Source organism: Carassius carassius, chromosome 2 (genome assembly GCF_963082965.1).
Source record: "Carassius carassius chromosome 2, fCarCar2.1, whole genome shotgun sequence".
Taxonomy (NCBI): Eukaryota; Metazoa; Chordata; class Actinopteri; order Cypriniformes; family Cyprinidae; genus Carassius; species Carassius carassius.
In genome coordinates, this window is record NC_081756.1 from 3,691,375 (window position 1) to 3,717,221 (window position 25,847).

General features: G+C 39.0%; 2 protein-coding genes across 3 annotated transcripts in view; both read left to right on the forward strand.

Annotated features, from left to right (window-relative positions):
- LOC132100117 (uncharacterized) overlaps window positions 1-25,847 on the forward strand; it is a 65,965-nt gene that overhangs the window by 21,294 nt on the left and 18,824 nt on the right. The window lies entirely within an intron of this gene.
- On the forward strand, window positions 5,490-11,400 carry LOC132099604 (uncharacterized). 2 transcript variants are annotated; one of them, XM_059505763.1, is made up of 5 exons: window positions 5,490-5,749; window positions 7,020-7,083; window positions 7,475-9,129; window positions 9,688-9,751; window positions 10,468-11,400. In XM_059505763.1, exons 2-5 carry the CDS (start codon window positions 7,025-7,027, stop codon window positions 11,204-11,206), a joined length of 2,517 nt encoding a protein of 838 aa, XP_059361746.1. In that variant the 5' UTR covers window positions 5,490-5,749; window positions 7,020-7,024; the 3' UTR covers window positions 11,207-11,400. The 2 variants fall into 2 exon arrangements, with proteins under 2 accessions (XP_059361746.1, XP_059361747.1); XM_059505764.1 differs by having other exon boundaries at window positions 9,691-9,751.

Consider the following 25,847-nt stretch of genomic DNA (forward strand, 5'->3'; position numbering starts at 1 on the left):
TTGAGTTTATCCTGTATTATTAAATACATCTCTAAGTTCATTTACATCTCTCTCTTTCTTCCCTCTGAGCGTGACAGAAGATCTGACCTAGACAAGATACAGATCCTTCACTATGTCAACTCGCCCCACTTCCGATCCTCTCCTATCAATCTTCCAGCCTTCACCGAGCACTTCCCCCTTTGCCTCTGGAAGTCCCATGGCCTTACCTGCTTGCTATTCGGGCGAGGCGGACAAATGTAACGGCTTCCTCCTGCAGTGCACTCTGCATTTTGAGATGCAGCCCCAACGATTTCCCACGGAGCGATCTAAGACGGCATTCATCACCAGTTTGCTGTCAGGCCGAGCGCTGGATTGGGCTGATGCACTATGGCAAGCGGAAAATCCCATAATCGGTAATTTATCTGCATTCACTAAACACTTCAAGGAAGTTTCTGGAAGGACTACCGGATCCTTATCAGTCTCGGATGAACTGTTACGCCTGCGTCAAGGCTCTTCTTCGGCTGGTGAGTACACTCTCCGGTTCCGCACCCTAGCGACCCTTAGTGGATGGAATGAACCAGCGCTCTGCTCAATCTTCCGTCAGGGGTTGAATTGCAACATCAGACAGCAACTGGTGATTTTCGACGATTCAATCGGTCTCGAAGGGCTCATCCAAAAGACCACCCAGATCGCTCAGCGCCTGTTTGCATGTTCTCCTGACACCATCTCTCTGCCAGCCGCCTCGCCCGTTCCTGGACATTCCCCTCCAACACCAGAACCGATGCAGACAGACTCCTATCATCTATCCGCTGCTGAGAGATACCGCCGTGTGTCCCAGGGGCTCTGTCTATACTGTGGAGGCAAGAACCACACCATCACTTCCTGTCCTATCAAACCATCACTACCTTCTGTGAGTATTCTAAATATCTCCCCAGACGTAACTAACATGAGAAAACTTTCAGTCATTCTGCGGATTAAAGACTCTGCTTTCACAGTCCAAGCTCTCATCGACTCGGGTGCCTTGGGGAACTTCATCCCCCTCAACACACTGAGAACCCTCAACCTACCAGTTTTACCTCAACATCCTCAATATCAGATCAACACCATCAGAGGAGAGCCCTTGGGATCCGGCCAAGTGAAGCAACGTTCGCCTGACTGCCAACTTCAAATCGGCAACTTCCACGTGGAGGACATCTCATTTCTGGTGTTGGAGGGTGCTACAGTGGACATCGTCCTGGGACGTCCCTGGCTGATTAAGCACTCACCTTCCATGGATTGGGAGAGATGTGACATCCTCGAGTGGAGTTCTAAATGCCACGAATCCTGCCTTCGACACCTACACGTCCCAAAACTCTCTCTTCAGTCAACCCTCGTCGAGAGTCCTGAATCCACCAAGTGCATCTCCATACCGGAGGACTACAGGGCGTTCCAGGACGTCTTTAGCAAGCAGGCTGCTACCAGATTACCACCTCATAGGCCATGGGACTGCGCCATTGACTTGCTGCCTGGAGCGAAACTTCCCAAGGGTAAGATCTACCCTCTGTCCATCCCGGAGCAGAAGGCCATGGAGGAGTACATTAAGGAGGCTCTCCACCAAGGTTTCATCGTGCCATCTACCTCACCAGCCGCCTCCAGTTTCTTCTTCGTGGGGAAGAAGGACGGAGGTCTGCGACCTTGTATTGACTACCGTGTCCTGAATTCCCAGACGGTCAAATTTCCATACCCCCTGCCGTTGGTCCCAGCTGCCCTAGATGAACTGCGTGGAGCTCGCATCTTCTCCAAGCTGGACCTGCGTAGCGCCTACAACCTCGTTCGTATCCGCCCTGGGGACGAATGGAAGACCGCCTTCATCACCCCTACTGGCCACTACCATTACCGGGTCATGCCCTATGGCCTGGTCAACGCGCCTTCTGTCTTCCAGGGCTTCATGAACGAGGTGTTCCGAGAGTTCCTCCACCGTTTCGTCATCGTCTACATCGACGACATCCTCATCTACTCTCGGAACCTGGCCGACCATCGCTACCACGTTACGCAGGTCCTCTCGAAGCTGAGACACCACCACCTGTACCTCAAGGCTGAGAAGTGCGAGTTCCACCAAACCACCATCCAGTTCCTAGGCTACGTCATCAACCCAGCTGGGATCAGCATGGACACGGACAAGGTCGCAGCCATCAGGGACTGGCCCCAACCCACCTCAGTTAAGGAGCTTCAGTGCTTCCTCGGATTCGCGAACTTCTATTGCCGCTTCATCCACCAGTTCAGCCTTCATTCAGCCAGCCTCACCAACCTGCTTAAGGGCAAACCCAAGACCCTCACCTGGACTCCTGATGCCACCCAAGCCTTCACCTCACTCAAAAATGCCTTCTGTACGGCTCCGGCCCTCATCCTTCCAGATCCTACCAAACCCTTCATCGTGGAAGTAGATGCGTCCGTCGGGGCTGGAGCCGTACTCTCACAATACTCCGGAGAGCCTCCCAAACTCCATCTATGTGCCTTCTTTTCCCGGAAGTTTTCCCCAGCGGAACAGAACTACGACATCGGCAATCGGGAACTCCTGGCCATTAAGCTAGCTCTGGAGGAATGGAGGCATTGGCTCGAGGGAGCTACACACCCTTTCAGCGTCATCACCGACCACCGAAACCTAGAATACATCCGAGAGGCCAAGCGGCTGAATCCTCGCCAGGCTCGGTGGGCCCTGTTCTTCTCCAGGTTCTGTTTCACCATCACCTACCATCCAGGCCACAAGAACCTGAAGGCGGACGCATTATCCCGTATCTACCAGCCAGACCCGCAGCCAATCTCCGACCCTATCCTTCCTCCAGAGCTCTTCCTCAACCCCATCGTGTGGAACTTGGACCAACAACTCCAGGAAGCCATATCCCGAGAGCCAGTTCCGCCGGGAGGTCCAGAAGGGAAACAGTACGTCCCTTCCTCCATGCGCTCCTCCCTTCTGGACTCCATCCACTCCTCTCCGGGCTCTGGACATCCAGGCAGCAAGCGGACCCTCTCACTTCTTCGTTCCCGGTACTGGTGGCCCAGGATGGCCCGTGAGGTTACCCAACATGTCCGTGCCTGCTCGGTCTGTGCCATGACCAACACTCCACGACAGTTACCGCAAGGAAAACTCAGGCCACTACCCATACCTGCCCGTCCCTGGTCCCACATTGGCATTGATTTTGTCACCGATCTACCATCATCCAACAATTTCACCTGCATTCTAGTCATCGTAGACCGGTTCTCCAAGTCGTGTAGATTTGTTCCCCTCAAGGGATTGCCCACGGCTATGGAAACCGCAGAAACTCTCTTCCAGTCTGTCTTTCGCTATTTCGGCCTACCTGAAGACATTGTGTCGGACCGGGGACCACAGTTCATCTCCCGGGTATGGCATGCATTCTTCAAAAAACTTCAGGTATCCATCAGTCTATCTTCGGGCTACCACCCTCAAACGAACGGCCAGACTGAGCGGAAGATACAAGAACTCGGACGGTTCCTCCGGGCCTATTGCTCTTCCGACCAGCATGACTGGAGCCGTTACCTTCCCTGGGCTGAATATGCCCAAAACTCTCTGAAACAATCCACTACTGGACTTACTCCCTTTCAGTGTGTACTAGGCTATCAACCCTCTCTATTTCCCTGGTCGGAGGAGCCCTCCAACATCCCAGCCGTTGACCACTGGTTCCGGGAAAGTGAGAGGGTCTGGGACTCGGCCCATGTTCACCTACAGCAAGCAGTTCGGAGACATAAGACCTTTGCGGATGTCCGACGTCGTCCAGCTCCCACCTTCCAACCTGGAGAGCTAGTGTGCCTCTCCACGAAGGACATCCGCCTCCGACTGCCCTGTAGGAAACTCAGCCCCCGTTTCATCGGACCGTTTCCCATCCAGAGGCAAATCAACCCCGTCACCTACCAGCTCCAGCTCCCTGCACACTACCGTATTCACCCTATATTTCATGTTTCCCTACTCAAACCTGCCACTAATCCTCCTCTTACTCCCTCCACAGAACCTGGTGGTGCCGAGGTGCCTCCTCCTCCGGAGGTCCAGGAGGACCCTTTGGTCTACTCTGTCCGGGAGATCCTGGACTCTCGGCGGCGAGGGGGCTTGTTTGAGTACCTCGTGGACTGGGAGGGCTACGCCCCCGAGGAACGGTCCTGGGTTCCTCGCAATGACATTCTCGATCCATCTCTACTCTCGGACTATCATCAACAACATCCGGATCGTCCTGCTCCCAGACCTCGCGGCCGCCCTCGCCGTCGTTCCCGGGCATCGGGAGCTGCCCATGGAGGAGGGGGTACTGTCAGCAACACATCCAGACCGTCAGGTTCCATCACCACGCCCACTCGTTCCCGATCACCCGCCTTCTGATCACCTGCACCTGCCGCTCCTCATCAACGCACCTCCATATATACACAGCACTTTCATCAGAACACTGTCAGATCTACTCGTAAGACACTGGACTCAAACTACTCTCTTCTACCACAGTATTATCTACCAGTCTTCCCGCCGTTCTGTTTGTCTACAAGTTAAGTTTGTTCCTGTTTTATGTTTGCTTTTGCATTATTTCTTATGATGTGATTTATGTTCTGAATGAAACCTTTCTGTTTTGAGTTTATCCTTTATTATTAAATACATCTCTAAGTTCATTTACATCTCTCTCTTTCTTCCCTCTGAGCGTGACAGAAATATCCTGAACATAAGGATACAGAGCAAACATAAGCAAATAACCTATGCTAGTCAAGGATAATAGAGTTTATTTGTGTGGGTGTGTGTGAGGCTTTAAAAATCATTTGAGTAGTTTATTAGTACCTGTTTGTCATTCTGTGATTCTAGTACTACAGAGTGTTGACATCAATGTGTGCCATAAACCTCCAGACACAAAATGTAGGTAAGCTTACCCTGGTCTGATTAATCTGTATCATCCCTATTGTTATTATTATTACTTTTTTTTTGTAGATAGTCAGTGTTTTCTGATCATAAATAGTCAAAATGTTGAATATTTGCGATTTGTGAATGGGGTGCCTCTTCCGAGCAAATTCAGTCACTCTTAACACACCTCAGACCACAGGAAAATCTGATAAAATAATCTTTATGAGTCACTCCTCGTGTACATTGAGGCCATCTGGTGGTGGAAATGATAAATAAGCCAAAACAAATGTGAAATAATTAACTGAAACATGCTGTAGATTGATCTGCCTTTAAACATCACTGCAGATGTCAACAGTGAAATAATGAAACATTTTATAATGACATGATTTTCTCATCCTCCTATTACTTAAACATGTCTGTATTTGCAGACATTTATTTCTGTAAAACATATTCAATCATGCCCTATTGTTTTTAAATAACATTTTATATACAGTTAATTTTATAACTAAGTTAATTTTATAAAGGCCTTTACACATTCTGAAAGCTCATCTTCATGTTTAGTTATGTTTAGTTCGTTCTTGTGTTAATGTAAGCTTGATCAACCTGTTTTGCGGCGGAAGTGTGTATGAGGAAGAGAAGAGAAAGAAAGAAGGGAGGAGCAAAAGTTAGCTGTTGAATGTTTACCTAGCTTTAAACAATTTACGCCTGCTTTACCTTTTATGTGTATCACACATATGATTTAAAACTAAACTCGATACATTTATTGCATGTTAGGTCTTGTTTAGTTTCTATCATCTCAGTGTAAAGCACAAGTTCCTGTGTTTTGAGCTGGACATGTGGAAGCTGAGCTGCTGTGTTCATCATTAGGATGCAGAACACGAGAGCTTCGATCAGGACTGCAGAAAGGTTGGTCTAGTGTTAATAGTGAGAATGTGCATGTGTGTTCACGTGCTTGTGTGTGTGCTCTATATGTAGGCTAATGTACGGTTTGCATTAAGCTGTTATTAGAGTAGTGTCGCGAGTGCAAGTAGTGACGCACAAACAAGGGGCGTGGTCTCCATTTTAAATGATACATATATCTACACATGGACGGTTTTTGTTTCAGTCTTCTGCGTTTTCTATTGAATTGTACTGTACACATGGCAGGGTTTTCCCAATGGTATAGGCTACTGGGGGAATACACTACATTGTAGCTGTTGTAACAAGTCACGCTGCCTGATAAACAGCTGTTCATGCATAAAAATCTGAATTTAATAATAACAATCACCATTTGTATTCATTTATTTATTTATTTTATTATTATTTTTTTTATTATTATTTTTTCTAATAAAAGGCCTTGAAAATATATCTGAAAAAAGGCATTACAAGGGAGTTTCGAAAAAAAAAAGAAGTGAATATTTGTGTTATTTTCTAATGAAGATGTGTTATTTCTTTATCAAGAGAAATAGGCAGAGTTTAACAAGAATACACAGCGAAGTATTCATCATTGTGCAGCCCACTGGAAAATCTAGAGGGAACCGTGAGGCGATGTCTTCTAAACGAAACCGAAACCAGACCCAGTAAACTATTAACACACTTTCGTGACGTAATGCCGCTTTGACTGTCGGGTAGAAGTCTGCCTTGGAGCTCGCGCTCAGTAGCCTACACATCATGAAGGGGGCGCGCGAGAGCACGCTTCTGAAAGCTAAAATGACGGACATAAACAAATGTTATGTATTGATGGTGTAATGAAACTGAATAAATGTAATAAATGATTATATGTTTAGCAGATAACTGATGAGTTGTGAAGGTTCTCTGTGTGCTGTATACATGAGATAAAATGTATGTGTACACTTATGTTTAGAATAAAATGTTTTACCTCAATTTTTATCGATAAATACTGATTAATTATTATATTATTAATTAAGTAATGATTCCTTATTATATATCCATTTTAAAATCGATGAAAACTGATTAATTATAATTTATATTAATTGCATTGGTTATCATCTTGGTAGTAAATAGCTAATTCTGTAATGAGAATAAATAAATTGCTGGATGCACTCGGAAATAAAAACAAACTGGAGATCTAGCAAACATATAATTGATCAAAAACCTCATAATTTAATATTTTACTGATAATTGTATTATGTGATAACCTGATATATCGGTGAATGTGTTGTTTTCTTATTCACAGAAGCAATGTCATCAACTATTCAGCCCCGCCGACGAAACAGCAAGGATGTTCCTCCCAGACTGGCGTAAGAGATTGTTGTTACTAATTTACTCATTTGATTCAGAGAATCAAAATAATTAGTTGTTTAACTAAAATGAAATTATTTACCATATTGCCTATGAGTTGTTAATAAATGATGGCAGGAGAAAACTACAAGAAAAATATCAACCTTCTCAAGCTGCAGACAAAAAAAAAAACAGAGAGAGAGAAGACGACTCAGTGTTTGGAAATGAACAAAAATTATATGTTGATTTAAAATATGAATTCATTATAGTTTTGCCTTTGTTCAGGACTGAAACAACATTAACAGTCATAAACAACCACGAACCGGTCACTGCAAATCATCTGTCCCTATAGACTAGATTATAACTGATTGAGATCATAACATGATGCTGAATCCATTCTGTCTCTTGTAGATCACATCACGATGCCATCCTCATGAATCCAGGTCCTCCAGCACTTTACCGACTGAACACAGACAGAAAATATATTGATGGCAATCAGAAAAAGGTGAGACGATGGACATATGGAAAAAGAGACCGAAACAAGCAGAACAAAGTCATCCTGCTGGTGGGAGAAACCGGAGCTGGGAAAACCACCCTCATCAACACCATGATCAACTACTTCCTCGGAGTGAAGTTTGAGGATGAAGAGTTTTACCAAATCACAGAAGAAGAAGAAGAAGAAGAAGACATAGAAGAGTCATTAACCCAGACAGCTGAGATCACTGTTCATGAGGTGTTTGTCGAAGAAAACCCAACATCTCTGACCATCATTGACACTCCAGGATACGCAAACACTGACGGATACGAGAAAGACAGAGAGATCTCTGAGTATCTGAGCAGATTATTCTCAGATGAGGATGGGATTCATTATATTGATGCAGTGTGTTTTGTGATGAAGGCGACTCAGAATCGACTCTCTGGAAAAGAGCTTTACATATTTCACTCAGTTCTGTCTCTGTTTGGTAGAGATATAGAGAACAACATAGTGATTCTGTTCACACATTCAGATGGACGGCATCCAAGAGATGCTCTCAGTGCCATTAAGAAAGCCCAGATTCCCTGCAGAAGAGATGGGAAAAAACAAGCCGTTCATTTCTTATTCAACAACCAGCAGAAAGAGAAAAGAGACAAACAGTGTGAGAGTGTTTTGAATTCCACCTGGGAGATGGGAGACGAAAGCATGAGGGAGATTTTGACACTCCTGGAAGAGAAGAACAGAAAAAGTCTTCAGATGACATTAGATGTTCTGAAAGAGCGAAGACGACTTGAGGCCTGTGTCTCGAATCTGAAGAAGCGAATCTGTGAGGAGGAGCTGAAAACGAAAGAACTGACTGGGATTCAGGATGCCATTAAAGAGCACAGAGACAAGATTCAGAAATGTGAAAACTTTCAGTTTACAGTCAGAACATCTGTCAAAGAGAAAGTCTCCACAGATGATGAGTGGTGGTGGAGCAGAAACCAAACCTGCTGCAATGTCTGTGAGGAGAACTGTCATAAGAAATGCTGGGAAGAACCTTCAAGCTGTGAAGTCATGAAAAAAAACCACTGCACTGTGTGTACAGGAAAGTGTCATTACAGTGAACACGTCAGGGAGAATAAAAAATATGTGGTGAAGACAAAGACCATCACAATGACATTTCACGAGCTTAAACTGGAGTATGAACGCACTGGTGAAAAGCCGAAAACCATCTTTGATAAAAAAATATATGAAAATATTTCAAACGAACATGAAAGAAATAAGAAAGAATCTGAGAATAAAACAGAAGTAGAAGAGAAACTGGTCAGTGATCTGGAGAAGATTAAAAATGACAAGTCCAACCTGCTGCATGAAGCTTATATCATCGTTGTGAGTCTGTCTGAAATCGCACTGAAAGCAGACAGCGCTTTCACTCTTCAACATCTGGATTTCTTGATTGACAGACTGAAGGAGGAGGGAAAGGATGAATGGATGAAGTACCTGAAGGATCTGAGGAAAACTGGAGAAGAACAGAAAAATAAGGGGGCTTTACATCATGTGATGGATTTCACTGGGAAAAATTGCAACCGATTTGACAATCGTGTAGCAGGTAAAATAATGATAATAATAATAAAACAAAATGCAACAAATCTGAAAAGACAAGATGAAAAAGCCCAACAGATGTAGATACATCTGAGAAAATATTTCACTTAAAAAAGTTCCATTAAGAAATAACTTTTATGTTTTGTAAAATAAGATTATCAAGAGTCAAAAAGAATGCATTACACTAAATTATCACATAATAACGTGTGTGTGTATATATATATATATATGTGTGTGTGTGTGTGTGCAGAAATTACACTGAGAGATCATTTCAGCAATGATACCAATGTTTCTATCATGTGACTTACGTCCTTGTTCCGTCCAAAACACACATTCAGTTTTGGCAATGTGCAAACTACACAAGAAGTCGTATTTCCATTTTTATTATTATTAAGGAGGATTATTTATAGTGTTAATAGTGTAAAAAGTGCATGTAATATTATCTGAAAAAAGAACCTTTATATTAATTCTGTGTTTTCTTTATAGTTATATAGTTATGAGATAATCCTATAAAAATGTATAATTTATCAAATTTTTTATTATTATTATTTTTTTTTTATTGCAGCAGCAACGGCAGCATCCATACATCACCACCGGCGCAAAAGCATGGATGAACCTCCCGAAATAATGTGAGAAAACATTGCTACACATTGATTCAGAAGACTGGTGCTTAAAAAAAAAACATACATTATTATATCATGGTGCAATATTAATAAAATATCTCTTGAACTTAATACACTGCCTGCCAAAAAAAGTCAGTAAGTTTCAGTAAGCAAACACTTTAAATGTTAGGATTTAATATTTTTTTTTGCATGCAGTAATCAATGTTTCTGGTGTGTTGTATGTTTGGCACCAATTCTTTCAACCCTTACTGATGCGGTGTGTACATCTTCATTTCTTAAACAACCACACTGGAAGATGTACATATGCCAGACAATGTCAAGATTTATTGGACCCAAATAGTGAAATAGTGGTTCAGTAAGCATGAGGAATCATTTTCATTTATGAACTGGTCCACCACAGAGTCCTGATCTTTACAGAGTGCTTCGACTTTCCAAATCTCGAAACAAGATCTCGACCCATGAATGTTCTTGATGGAGGTAAATGTTGTGACATTGCATAATGTTGTCGAAACAATGCCATAATGAAAGCACAATGTTACACGAAGCTAAAGGCCGTCCAAGAGTGTGTGACTTTTTTTGGACAGGCAGTATATTTCGAATAAAGTATCATAAGTAACATCTGCTAATCAGCAAATATGGTTACCGTTAATAAAAAAGTGTTTGTATTCAAAATTGTAAAATATATTGGCTAATTATAAGCTCTTAATATTTCTTTTCTCTAGAGCCGGAGTTACTCGTCTCAAAGATGAATTTATTGAGCTCTACGATAAAGATCACCCTCAGCTTCAGCAGTGCACAGAGAGACTGTGTCATATCATCAATAAGTTTGAAAATGATTGCAGATTTGCCTCTGAAGGCTCTAGATTAGCAGGATGGGGGGGCATAGCTGGATCTGCTGCTATAGCTGCAGGATTAGCTTTAGCTCCATTTACTGGAGGGGCTTTTTTTGTTGCTGTTGTGGTTTTTCTTCTTTTCGCTATATGTATATTCATAAGTGCTCGAAGTATAAGTGTAAACTGCAGCTCGAAGAAAAAGCGCCAGATGACAGGGTTAAGAAAAGGCATTGAATCTGAACTGAAGGGATTTCGGGATAAAATCAGCCCTATGGCTGAAAAGATGAAAGACATTCTTGAGCGCACTGAGACAATATTGGGAGAGCAAGATGCCACATGGATAGAAGACGTTACTGAACTGACCAAGCAGGTGTCTGAAACTATGGCTTTAATTTCAGAAGTTTATGGTGGGTTCAGCTTTGTGTTTAACATGATGTCATCTGAAAACACCAGGACACTCGATGACATGGACAAACTAGCAGATACATACATAGATGCAGAAATAGATGAAAGTGAGATGAACACAAAGGCTGGGAAATTCATTGTTAAAATGAGGAACTTAATTGATCAGTTACAAAACATTGTTAATGAACTTGAGAAAACAAAAGACAAACTAGCAGTTTATTAGAATACAAACTGAAAACTGAGGCAAGTTATTGCTCGATCCAGCTGAATCATCAATTCATCTAGTGACCAGCCTCGCATTACAGTTAATAAAGTCAAGCCACCTTTATTTTTGTAGTGCAGACCAGGGTGTAGAATTGGGGTAGGGGGAGACTACCAAACTGTCCCTAGTAATCATTTTTATCAAACAATTACATATATGTAAATTCATTCTAACATGTTACAAACAGAAAATCAGTTTTATATTGAGCTGCTATGGTTTTTGTGTGACATGATACCATGTAACTCTCACACAGTGACACAGCAAGTTTTCACTTCAAAACAACCATTTTTTGAGGGAAAAAAAGTATAGTTTACATTGCTGAACTCTGTTGGTCATTTAACATTTCTATAAAACAGTTGTCAAATAATAAATGTTTCGCTACTTCTGTCTTATCACTTCAGCTGGAATTCACTCTCTATTTTGGTGAACAGAAACCCTGCTTACTTTGATCTGCCAAAAATGCATTTCTCAAACATATTTTTTCTCCTCAATGTTGTCAGTCCAGTTGCATCGTTCAGGTTGAATCTATAAAAAAAAAAAAAAAAAACTTGTTAAATGTTGTTATACTACATTTTAGTCAAAGTTAAATCTTCCGGTTTCAAAGCAAAGTTAACAGTGCAAAGCTTTTTACATGAAAAATAATTAAAAACCTAAATTACGTGGCCTTGAAATCCTGTGTTGAGGAAACAGCACCCATTTCTCGTGGCCACACATTTAATGCGTAAACAAACCTGCGTGACAACAGCAACCTGGGGTTATCAGAGATGAATTCATAAATATTTTAAATTTAGAAGTATATTAATCATAGAAATTATTACATTTTATTATATCGACCATAGGCCTCGGCTACCGGACTGTATTGAGCGCAAGGTAGACAGCATTCAAATGAAGTTTATTATGTATGGTACAGAAAGTAGGCCTACATAAAATAAAACATTTTTATCCATCCTACAGTTATCACGATATAATGGAGGACAGGAGGAGGAAAAAGTAGCCAATGCATTTCTAGCCAATCGTAATTTAACACTTAAAATACATAGCCTTATATTTTTTTTTAGAAGCTGTCAATGTTTTATACTATTTTTATTTGCATCTAGGTTGTGTCCGTTTTGAGAATCTGGAGCAATATAATTATTTAATCTATTATAGTTCATTGTTAAGTGAGAATGTTATGTTTAAGTCATTATTTGTTCGTGCAGAGGCTAATGTAAAAACAAAATATGAAAATGTGTACATGTATGTGTTTCTAACCAAACCGTATATTTGAACATGATGAGCATTCATGATATCTTTATTAGGCTGTTTGTTGAAGATGTCAGTGTGTGAACTTACAGCTCCATTTCTTATTTTTTCTTTTTTTTTTGGTGATCAATTTTTTTTTTTTTTTTTTATTTATCAAAACAGCATTCATTCAAACAAACAAAACAGGGAAGGGGGAGCAACAAATGTATCAATATTTTTACAATCTGGAAGTAGAGAGAAAGAAAAAAAATATTTTTATAGTCATTCCTTTATATAATCCAGAATTTTGGTAGAAAAAACATTGCCATGCATCGATTTTACTAGGTTTAACCGTGTTCATGTGTGTTGTTTATTCACAAGTCACTATTTTAAGGGAGCTGTGAATCCAAAATGTTTGTGCACACATGGGCGGAGTAAACCAGTTTTGTATTATTGTCTTCTTTGCAGCTGTAAAGCCAGCAAACAGCATTCTCTTCTTTAATGAACGTATACAGGAGAAAGAATAATCATTGAAAAGACATAAAACTGGATAAGATGTGTAATCAATTTGTAGGAAAAAGCCGCCATAGGTTGACGACAATTGGACATTCCCAAAACGTGGACCTGATGATACAGCTTTAAATATATAGCAGTTATAGGTTAATTGCAGTTTCATTTTGAACCTCTTGTAAGAAGTTATGTATGCTCTATGGATGACTTTGAAATGGATAATACGTTGAAGCAAGTTTTTATAAATTAAGATTAGATCACTCTCTTAGTCGACCGATAAATCAAAAACTGTTAATTCACGATTCCATGTATGTCTAATAGAAAGAGGATTTGCAGTGTGACCATTAAGTTTACTATATATTATAGGAACAGATGGCCGACCAGAGGATGGTGCGATCCTTTCCCACATAGGATGAGAGGAAATGGGGGATGCCCAGGGTTATCCTTGTTTATGCCCAATGTAGACCAAGAGGGCTGGACAAATGGCCGATTTCCAAATAAAAAATTAATAAAGTTGTGCCATAAGGGTATGTTGTTACAAAATTTGAAAGATCCTCCCATCAGGCGTTCCACCTTTTTCCAGATCCTCATTGAACTGGCCTAAACCGGGCCAAATTTATATTTATCCTTTTTATTTCCTGTGCCAGCAAATAATATATCTTGGAGTCTATGTGGTTTAACCTTGTCAGCTTCAATTACTCTCCATGAAGCTTTAGATTGAGGATCAACCCAGATATGAAGAGCCTTAAGGACAAATAATATAATTAAACATTTGTTACAGCCAATCCTCAATTTATAACTTAGTTTCTGACGGAGCACCACCTATGAATATTATAGTAGGCTACTATAGTGTTTCGGTGAGGAATTAATTATTGTCAAAGTCCTTTTAGGCAAGTCGTGCCACTCGGCCGCCATCTTGGCAACGTCTCCGGGCAGCTATTTCAGAATAACAAGACCAGCTCCTATCTAAATGAATGGGCAGAGAGTCAGAACTGCACTTTCACTGGTCACTGGGACATAAAAACAGCATGTATAGAAACAGCAGTGAAATACGATAAAAATCGCTGAAAGAATCAGAATCAGAATCAGAATCAGAAAGAGCTTTATTGCCAAGTATGCTTGCGCATACAAGGAATTTGTTTTAGGAATTTGTTTTAGTGACATAAGCTTCCAGTAAACAGACACACAACAACACACAGAAAAAAAAAAAAAAAAAAAAAAATTACGGGAGAATTACAAATTGGCAAATAAATAAGTGTATAAACAATTGTGCTATAAATGATAATGGAATAGGATTGAGTGAGATGCAGGAATGTTCTAGGATGGAGGGGTAACAAATAAATATAAGGATATTGCACATTTTTGCATAAGCATAAGTTTAAGTGGGAAACATTTAACTGTTCATGAGGTAGATTGCCTGGGGGAAGAAACTATTCTTGAAATTGATGACTTTGCCCCAAAATAAGGTTTAAAATGCCTTTTTCCCCACAGGTTATACCTTTACTACGCATGTGCAAGGGTTCCTCAACTGTGCGCGTACGTCAGTGGAACCAGACGATAGGCTTAAATGTTTCCCGGCTTGACTGTTAAAAGCAGATGATTGGCTGTCCAGCGGGAGGGGCGGGACATGTGCACACAACCGCCATATTTGCCGTTAAGGGTTTTCCTTATATAGTTGTATTGAGGATTGAGGAAGTGACATGTCTCTTATAAACGGTCTCTGTTATTGTGTATCAATTGTAAATGAAAACACAACACGCTCATTTATCGTCTCACACGGCCATAAATACAATCATAAAGTCAAACCTTTATTGGCATAATTATCAGGCCTTTACAGTATTTGCAAAATATATGGTAATATATTAATGATAGCCTATTTACATAATGTTAAAGCCATACATGAACTGAAAGGGGAAATGCAACATTAAATATAAAAATAGGCCTATATTCTTAACCAGTTTTTATTCCTTCGACGTCACCGCCAACAACAAAAATGGCAGAGATTATATCAGGTAATGATTTATTTAATCTTGAAAGTGTTTAATGTGGAGTTTTTTATTTTATTTTGCATGACCTGCCATACTGAAAGTAATAGTGGATTTTGAAAAAAAAATGTTTACAGGAAACAAAAATGTCGCTAGTAAATCAATGCTTAAAAATACCTAGAAACGATACTGCATTTCTGTAGTATGACTCAATGTTAAGTGATCTTCTTTCTCCTATTTCCTCTTTACATTCCAAAGTGTTTCCAAAGGCATAATTTCCGCATATTCAATTGATGGCACTCGTTGACTGACAGGAGCCTGTTTTCAAATGCTCTGGTGTGTGTCATCTGCCTACCAAACGTTTACACACCCACTCATCAGAACAAACTTGAGCTCATTTTAAAGTATTTTATCTTTGTGACATTAAATGTCATAATATTTATTTATTTATTTTAAAATGCTTTATACCTAAAGAATGAAATAGTACTTTGCAATTATGATTTATGTATTCTCATATGAGAAACGGAATCCAGTCATGCCAGTGGCTTATAAAGAGATGCTTTATTTAACATATGCACTAATAAATGCATTAAATGTCAAATCTATACCAATAGATGTCCATTGGGTTTAAGATTTTGTCATTGTCTTAACCTTGGAAAAGTTCACATTCACAGAGAAACAGAAGCCAGAACTTGTCTTCAATGGAGCCCATTTCTGGAATACATTAAGGAGACAAATATGTCCCAGTATTTTCTCTCTCTATCTGTATTTTTTGTTTATTTACATGTAGTTTTTGCCCCTGTACAGCATGTTACGCTATCATTCAGTGTGTTTAGTGTGTAAAACTGTCTGCCTGGAATTTTGTTTTATTTATATTACATGAATGCAGCTTATCTTTCATTGTGATCCTTTCATATTTTCTTCTTCTTCTTTTTAATTTGCTCTTGTTTTCTTCAAATATTTTCAGTGAGTTCCAGTAAAAAAAAAAAAGAGTCAGGTTTAAATACCATAAAAACAGCAACAACTAGTTATATGGATAACATTAGCTCCTCCCTGAAGCATCTAATATAAGTTAAAAGAAAGTGAAAATTAGGGCATTAGAACTTAAGTGTTGCATTCACATAAACTACCCTCTACCATTTATCCCTTGAGTTTTGTGGCAGACAAAAAAAAGAAGCAATGTGAGTACTTTTATATTTAATCAGATCTAACAAAACTGTATTGCTTCTATATTTGTGCATAACCGTATTTGCACTTTTTTAATTTAATACATGGCTAGGTGTGCATTAAATGATTTATATGTGAGTGTCTCTGTGTATTTAATGTTGATTTCTTTTCTTTTTTTTTTTTTACATTTTAAACCTTTTAATTACATGATAATGTAATTTTATATGATTTTTGAAACAAATATATGAATTATTATTGCTCAATGCATTATTGTAATGAAGACCTTCCAGGGAAGACTTGTACATGTCAACAGAGCTGACAGCGTATGAGAGATTCAGAGCACACAGAGTCATAAATAACCTCCATATTATTCATATTACAGAGACTAAAATCAACATCAGAAAACGAGAATGGGAAGTAAGTGATGAGGAACAATGGCTGTAATGCTAGATATCAGCAGAGTACTTAAAACAAACCTTTATTTAAATTAACACTAAACTGCAGCTATATCTGAATTATATATATATATAAAATTTGATATAACTTTTTTTTTCTATCTTTCAAATAGATGTTGTGTCTTTACAAGAAAAAAAGATTGTGCTTCTTGGGAAAACAGGAGATGGCAAGAGCAGCTCTGGAAATACAATCCTCCAAAAAAATGTTTTCAGACCTGATTCTTCACCTAATTCCACAACATATAAATATGTAAGAGAGAATGGGACAGTGGATGGAAAAAGGATTGCAGTTATTGACACCCCTGGACTCTTTGACACAAACTATGATGATGATGAGGCCATTAAAACTGAGATAATTAGAGCCATTATTGAATGTGCTCCAGGTATTGATTCCTTTGTCATTGTTCTAAAAGTTGACAGGTTCACTATACAAGAAATTGAGATTGTAAAAAAAATAAGTGAGTATTGTGGAGAAGAAACCTTTAAACATGCAGTTGTTTTATTCACTCATGGCGAACAGCTAAAAGGTCAAATCATCGAAGAATTTGTTCAGAAAAGTCCAAAACTGCAGGAGCTTGTTGATAAATGTGGAGGTCGCTGTCACGTTATCGACAACCATTACTGGAATCAATGTCTCCATTGCCCCTGTAGTTGTGGATACAAGAGTAATAATTTCCAAGTGAAAAATCTGCTGGATAACATAAATGAAATGGTGCAAGAAAACGGCTGCTACACCAATGAGCTGATGTTAATTGCAGAGCAAGAAATTCACAAGGAGATGAAAAATGAAAATGAAAACAATTTATCTTCAGAAGAGAGACATGAAAGAGCAAAGAAGAATGTTTATAAAAAACCCTCATTCAGCTTGCAGGAGTGACAACAGGGACACTGGTTGGTGCTTTTCTGGGCATCGGTGTTGCAGTGGCCTCTGTTGTTGCTTTACTGAAAGGAGCAAACTACAATAAAGCATTGAAGCCGGGAATTGAAGCAGTAAATACGGCACTAGCAGTTGCAGGAGTATTAGCAGGAGCAGGAGCAGCAGGAGGAGTAGGAGCAGGAGCAGGAGCAGGAGCAGCAGCAGGGGTAGGAGCAGGAGCAGCAGGAGCAGGAGTAGGAGTAGGAGCAGCAGCAGGAGTAGGAGCAGGAGCAGCAGCAGGGGTAGGAGCAGGAGCAGCAGCAGGGGTAGGAACAGGAGCAGCAGCAGGAGTAGGAGCAGCAGCAGGAGTAGGAGCAGGAGCAGCAGCAGGGGTAGGAACAGGAGCAGCAGCAGGAGTAGGAGTAGGAGTAGGAGCAGCAGCAGGAGTAGGAGCAGGATCAGCAGCAGCAGGAGTAGGAGTAGGAGCAGCAGCAGGAGCAGCAGCAGCAGGAGTAGGAGTAGGAGCAGCAGCAGGAGTAGGAGCAGGAGCAGCAGCAGCAGCAGGAGTAGGAGTAGGAGCAGCAGCAGGAGTAGGAACAGCAGCAGGAGCAGTAGTAGGAGCAGCAGCAGGAGCAGGAGTAGGAGCAGCAGCAGGAGTAGGAGCAGGAGCAGCAGCAGCAGGAGTAGGAGCAGGAGCAGCAGCAGGAGTAGGAGCAGCAGCAGGAGTAGGAGTAGGAGCAGCAGCAGGAGCAGGAGTAGGAGCAGCAGCAGGAGCAGGAGTAGGAGCAGCAGCAGCAGGAGTAGGAGCAGCAGCAGCAGGAGTAGGAGCAGGAGCAGCAGCAGGAGTAGGAGCAGGAGCAGGAGCAGCAGCAGCAGGAGCAGCAGCAGCAGGAGTAGGAGCAGCAGCAGGAGTAGGAGCAGGAGCAGCAGCAGCAGCAGCAGGAGTTGGAGCAGCAGGAGTAGGAGCAGGAGCAGCTGCAGCAGGAGTAGGAGCAGGAGCAGCAACAGCAGCAGGAGTAGGAGTAGCAGGAGCAGGAGCAGCAGTAGTAGGAGTTGCTGCAGGCACTGGCATTGGAGCAGCAGCTGGTACAGGAATCGCTATAGGTGTTGTTGCTGGAACTGCAGCCCTTGCAGGAGCAATTGGAGGAGGAATCACTGCATACAAATCAACAAAAGAAGCTGATTCTGTGATTGATGCCATTAAGATTGCATCCAAAGCCAACTATAAGAATGCAAAAAGGGTTGTTAAAAAGGCAGAACAATTCCCTTTAAATGTTCGTAAGAAGTTTCAGGAGAATAATTTTTCAAAATAAAGCATTACAAATTGATTTGGAAATAAATGGTAAATTTCATAAAAGAAACTTCTGGCACAGGAGTAATAAGGAAATGCAATAATCAACAATTTTCATGATTAATTATTTGTAGTAGACAACCATAACCTCAACTTCTGTTTTATTTAAATTATGTAGCCCCATTAGTATGCTTACACTGTACTAAAAAATATACATGTTTATGTTTAATTGATATAAATATTGAGGAAATTACAAAATTGTGATTTGTGTAAGTATAGTCCTCTCTGAACAAGCTGAATATGGCACAAGTGATGTTTTGCTGGTCATTCTATGATATTATACTACAGGGCCGTTGAATGCTTGAATCTGATTGGCTGACGAACGTTCTGAGGTGTGCAATTATTTTCTGGGAAACGCACGGCGAACGTAGTTCCAGGCAGCTCTTTTGACCGCATTACAGTTCCATATCACTTCACATAGTTAACAGTAATAACGCATTATTTTTCTAATAACTCAACAGCCCGGAGGCAATTTTTCCGCTTGTACTATGGTTACCATACCTCGAGACATCGATCCTATGATTTATTTAAAGGGATTTGTCCAGTTTTTGTACTTAAATCGCTATTAGTATTAGTAGCTAGTACCAAAACATTGTTAGTAACGGAGGCTTGAGCCGTTGATAGCATTCTAATGCAGTTGTTAATGAAGTTATTAGAAAGAGAGCGACAGAGACACACACACACACACACACACACACACACACACAGAGAGAGAGAGAGAGAGAGAGAGAGAGAGAGTGAATTAGGCTAACGTACCTCTGTGTGTCTCTAAACACTCTTCTGCTGCAGCGTCTCTAAACAGCGCTGTTATTACATTGCTAGTAAGAATTGTCATGTGTAGCCTTTAAGTTGCTACACTATATGGCTAACTGATAAAATCGTCAGGGAAGTGCTGAAAACACCTTCTTGTGCAAACTGCGTGACTTCCTCTTTGGTTTATTGATGAGCTGTATTAATGTACTAACTTTTACGTTTGCATCATTATATAAATTAGGTTTAAAATTGAATACATTTTTGAGTTTTTTATTTTTTATTAAATTATTGTTTATTATTATTATTTAACATTGTTCAGAGCAACCAAGGCATTTGTGTTGCATTTGTCCCTGGTTCTCATGCTTCATGTCAGTCTTAAGTACAGTGGCTGCAGAAATATTCATGGATCAACTTTTTTTCTTTTCTTTTTTAATCATCACACATATGTTCATCTTTAGCAATATTAATGGCTGCACTTATTTAATTAGAAGCCTTGTACTCTGTCCTGTATAAAAGTGTATATGTGTACTATTGTGTGTACAATCCATTAAACGCTCCTGTAATTTGTATGGCCCAAACCTTGTTATATGAATAATCACATCAATATATTATTCCAAGGCTGTCCAGTTGCCAGATCTTGTATGAAATGCATCCTACTCACACAAACGACATATAATACAATTTTTTTTTAACTTTCACCTCAGTTTTTTGCCCCTTAAAGGTCCTGTTTTTTGTGCTTTTTTGAAGCTTTGATTGTGTTTACAGTGTGCAATATACGCTTGTAAAAAAACTTTTGTATTTTTCACAAAATTCACCTGTATACAATCTGTATACCGCTGTTTTCACTGTCATAAAAACTGGCTGATGACTTCCTTGTTCTATGAAGTCCCTCCTTCAGAAATACGTGACGAGTTCTGATTGTGCCAGCGGCTCCTGTGTTGTGATTCAACAGCAGCTGAGCGCACGCTGCCCTTCTGAAAACGCAATTGGGCTAGTTTTGGACTAGTTTTGAGAAGCAAGTGGGTAGGATTTGTTTTGAAAACCTGGCAATCCTGATCTGAACGCATGTGCTGGAGATGTACTTATAATCACAGAACGCCTTTACTGACGAGATGCGCATGAAAATCGCATTAGATTTTTTTGCACAGCCCTAACATCTAGTTAACAAAGGTAAACAGAGTTGCCCTTTGTGTAATAAGTTACAGAAACTGTTAAACGCACCAACTTAAATAATAAAATACACTTACTGGTTGTGGTCCATAAACAACGCCTTCTCCAGACAAAGAGGGAACTGCTCCATCTTTCAAGAATAATCTTTGTGCGAATCCTGCATTAAACTGATTGAGATTGAGGAAGCTGTCCTCAGCAAAATGTGCTGCACATAGTTTTACATGTGACATCATTACTGCAGGAACTAGAGGGATGTAGTCCAAACGGGTCGTTCATTGTAGGCGAATTCTGTTAAATAAAATATTTCGCATGGCATTGAACTTTGAGCTTTAGAATTTTACAGATATTATTTATACTCTAACAACAACATTACACACTAACTAAAGTTTAAAACATGGGATCACGAAGAATGGAACCTTTAAAGGGTTCACAAACTGCCTTTAAAATTTTTTACTGTTCTCTTCCACTTATAATATTATCAAGATATTTACATAAAAATAAAAACAAGCATCATAATTTAGCAGCAATAAGCTATTTCCTGTCCTGTTTTGACCCTCTCATCAGAACACTCAGTTCTAAAGGACACCTGTGTGCCCACCATAGACTGTAAAAAAGATGGACGATGTACCTTCACTCTCTTCCTTTGAATAAAAGTAAAGCCGCACATTTCGCAATAGGGCACGGACATATTGTGCTGATTTGGGACCTGAGTCTGAGCATATACTCGCATATAAATGATCAGTAATAACAGACAAAGCAATAGTTAGCACGCAATAAAAACATTACTGTTAGATCCAATATTGCCACAGCTTCTTCATTTAGTTTACATCGCATTTCATTTTAGGATGTTTTTTTTTGTTGTTGTTTTTTATTAAACGCAACAATCAAAGTTAGTGATAATGTCACTTAGGCTATATAATTTATTTGCAGTTTGAATAACCGTGGTAGTCTCATATAATTATCAATTTAATCTTTTAATTCAATTAAATCACGTTAAATACAAATTTAGTAACATTAAACGTTTTATTAGCATACATGACATCCATGTTTTAACATGTTATTCTAGGACAGGTGTCAAGTTTTGCTAATGATAGACAGCTCAATGAAAGTCTAACTGTAAAATAACCATCAGAAGATTCCCTTATGAAAGAAAACAATAAATCGTCAAGTTAAGTACCTATAATTAATCGGAGAGTTGAACAATCACATGAAAACATATTTTCGAGTCTGTACTTCCTGTAGGAGATTCACCAGATCAACTGACTGACATAAAGAGCTTAAGAAAAAAGGTACATGCACTCTGTGGACAGATTCTGTTTACTTTCCAAGATTCAAATTACTTATACTAACAAAGAAAATACAAAGTTTATATTTCTGAATTTACTTAACTTGAATGTGCATGTTGACAGACACATCTGAGGAAAAATAAAGGCAATAAAAAGATAAAAGGAGGAAAATAGGAAAGACTCTATGCTCCACAGTCTTTGAATCCAAGACACATGAAAATAAGAAGAAATCAATTGCAATGCCTGAAACAGCTTTTTAGTTTTGAAGGAGTATTGAATTGCAATCATGTTTATTGAGCACTCCATTTCTTATTTAAAGTAAACACACCTTAAAACAAACTAGCTGCTCAAAGCAGTGTTTACATTGGATACTCTCTCTCTCTTTAAACTGATATCAGAAAAGCACACAATAGCATTCAAACCATGTTTTCCCTTTTACGACAGGAAAAGTGTTGATATAAGAACATAAATATTGATATTATAATTTTAAAATTGAAACATTAGCATAACAATTTTTACACTGATCAGTAAATGGTACTGAACCTTCCCTGAATTCAACTCAAATCCTGCACTTCACACTAACAAAGTGTTTTGTACAAAGAGTGGCAGTTAATTTGCATCGCGAGATCATAATATAGTAACACATATGATTGTAATGGAGAATGTTTTGAGTTTAGCATCCCAATCCAGACATGCAGAGCATGCTGGGAAATGCACTGTTCTATTTCAGTTGTCAATAGAAATCATTCATGTTATCCCTACTCAAAAGCACTATACAGTAACTTCCCTTTTACAGTTTATAGTGAATTGAATGCATTGAAATCAAATGTTGCAAATCATATCAAATAAATGAACTTAAAAAGCAGCAAAAGTATTTGGAGTGTTTTAAGTTTTATCAATAAAAAAATAAAACTGCTGATTGTTACTTACAATTATTTTCTGAGATCAAATTATCCATGTTACTTTTGAAAAACGTGTCGCAATGCACACAAAACTAAACAGTTTAAATTTACCCAACCATAGAGTTCCCTGTTTACATCCTGATCGCAAGATCACAGATTAAGCATTAGATTATATGATAAGAAGTAAATTTGAATAAGTACATTTTGTTCAGGAACAAGGAATGAATAAACATATCACTTGAACACATTTTTAGGGAAGCATTTGCTAAATATGCAAAATGGATATTTTCCCCTCTCTTTTATTTGGACATGAGAAGCCACAACTTTGACTGAATCAATTAACTCAACCAAAATGAGTGAATGCATACCGTGTTAAAACAGGATTTATAAATAAAAATGGATTTATAAATAAATATGATCGTATACATGACTTATCAATGAAGCACTTTACAGAAGTTTTTTTTTTTTTTTTTACCAGCATAAAAAAATTAACATATATCAACATACAGAGATGAGTGACAGCGCTGTCTCTTCACCTACATTTTAAAATTAATTAAAAAATCCATTGTATTTTTCAAAAGAGAACAGCAGTAAATAAAAGTGCACATCTTAGTTTATCTGAAATATCCTGATATCTGATAATAACATTAATAATAGCAGAATCAGTAATGGAAACTCAACTATGCAGACAGTTCAAATTCTGCTGCAAAGCAGCACTTAAAGACAATTGTTTCATTGTTCAGATCATGAATGCATTTGTTATATGCATCACATTTAATGTATGGACTAAGCTACAATACAACTGAACAATAAGGCACACATTGTTATAGCATTTTCATCTGTAATTTAATGCACAAATAAATGCAAGCACTGTGCATTTGTACTAGAAAATATGAACCATTTTGTGTTGGCTGGTAAAGAACATATGAAAATGGATCCCCTTTCAATATCCATTAAATTATTAATTTTACATTCTGGTATTTATGAACTAAAGGGGTACTTTAGCTGCAATGTGTGCTTCTTTTCTAGTAATATGCACGGAGGTGGGGAATTATAAAAAAAAAAAAACTGTTTACACTACATACACATTGATCACGAGATGTTCACCCATAAAGTGTCTGATTACAGGATTTCAAACAACAAAACATGGCACTAGAAATCCTATGGGTTCTGTTCACTATGAACAAGGGATACATGAACTGATGAAATGTCTAAATTGAATGCACTCTAAATAAAAGCATCTGTGGTAAGTGTAAAGTGATTTTAATATGAGAAAACCACACCACTGCCAGTGAATAAGTTTTATTCAACCACATTTCAGTGCACCCATTCCTACCTGTGCTCCAGTAAGTCTTGAAAATGAACATTAATCAGTATAAAGAGAAGCAAAAACACTGTCTCATCACCTACATTTTGAAATCCATTGCATTTTGGGTTGCTGTTGTTAAGAACATGAACTAATGAAATAGTTCATTAAAATCCTGTTATTACTTGTAACTTCCTGATTACATTTATACAGAAATTATCAAAATTCTGTATGTAATTGTCTCTTATCAGAATAAAGGCTTACAAAAACTGGATACTCTTGCAATAGGTCCATTTAATGTTGAATATTCAGATATCAGAAACCTCATTCGGTTGGGAGGGACTTATTCAGCAATAAATAAACATAATTTCTGATCACAATCTTATTCAACTAGCCACTCTTCATAGACTGCTGGTGTGTATTCATTTTTATATCTACAATAGCAATTTTTAGTTTGAAATGTTTTGTCAGGGCATAATATTATTGATGTCTATATATTTTATATATATATATATATATATATATATATATAGAGAGAGAGAGAGAGAGAGAGAGATGACTGATAAATAACATAATAGATAAATAGACATACATATATAGATCAATAATAAATATAGCAAACAATTATTAACAAATTTATCATGTCATTTATTTATTGTATAAATGTATTATTTTGTTTAAAAGCAGAAAACTGCTGAATTGTGAAGCTCTTCTGTGACGTTGATACATTGATGGATTTCAGGTGAGTTGAATATTAATGCACTCTCTACAGCAGGTCAAATTATTATTTGAGGGAACATAAATGTAATTTATTTATTAGAGTTTTTCAATTAATCTGGTATCACTTTCACGCATCAATCGCTGGATGTTTTTACGCATACGGGAAAGAAACGTCAGAGGGTTTTGGTCAGAGAATACAATAATGGGCCCACTTTTAGCTTTAACTTTTAACTGTTTAAGTGTTGATTATTAGTAACTAAAACCCTAATTAATTAATTTTGTACACCTCTCTACCTAACCGTCGTTCGCACACATTTGCCAGTTTTGTAGTTTTTTCTAACACGTTTTATTATTTGCATTTATCCACCACACTTTAAAAATTTACCTGAAATAGTAGACCATCCAGGGACTTTTGGCATCCTCTTTCCAGGCCCAACACTTTAGGCTGTCTCTGAGCACTTTTTTTTTTTTCAAGAGCATTGTAATACAGCAGGGAACTACACTGCGACCAGAATGATCACATATGCGACCTTTTGAAATGACATTTAATTTTTATGAGGTCGCAAATGTATCGCTGATTATTTTTGTACCTACCTTATGTTTTTGGCAATATGCTATGATTTACTATGAGCATTTATTAAAACAGAAATGTGTATTTTAAGAATATGTTTTATTTTTCAACACATCAAGTTGGCTTCAGCCCCGCTGAAAAGCTGAACTGAGTAGCTGGTTCCTCGCGCGCTGTGTTCGGTGCGCACGAGAGAGCCACATTTCACGGATAGCAACACTGAACCGAGCGTTCACGGACGTTCGCATCCTCCTGCACCTGAATTAACAAATACAAATCGCAGTTTAAACAAACAGAAAGGGATGCGAAAGAGCTTAATTCAGCACAGCGGTGTTCTGGTGTTCAGGGCACA

Coding starts and splice junctions, on each gene's coding strand:
- LOC132099604 (XM_059505763.1), top strand. CDS start 7,025: ATGTCATCAACTATTCAGCCCCGCCGACGAAACAGCAAGGATGTTCCT. Junction 7,084..7,474: donor GATGTTCCTCCCAGACTGGC/GTAAGAGATTGT, acceptor TGTCTCTTGTAG/ATCACATCACGATGCCATCC. Junction 9,130..9,687: donor ATTTGACAATCGTGTAGCAG/GTAAAATAATGA, acceptor TTTTTATTGCAG/CAGCAACGGCAGCATCCATA.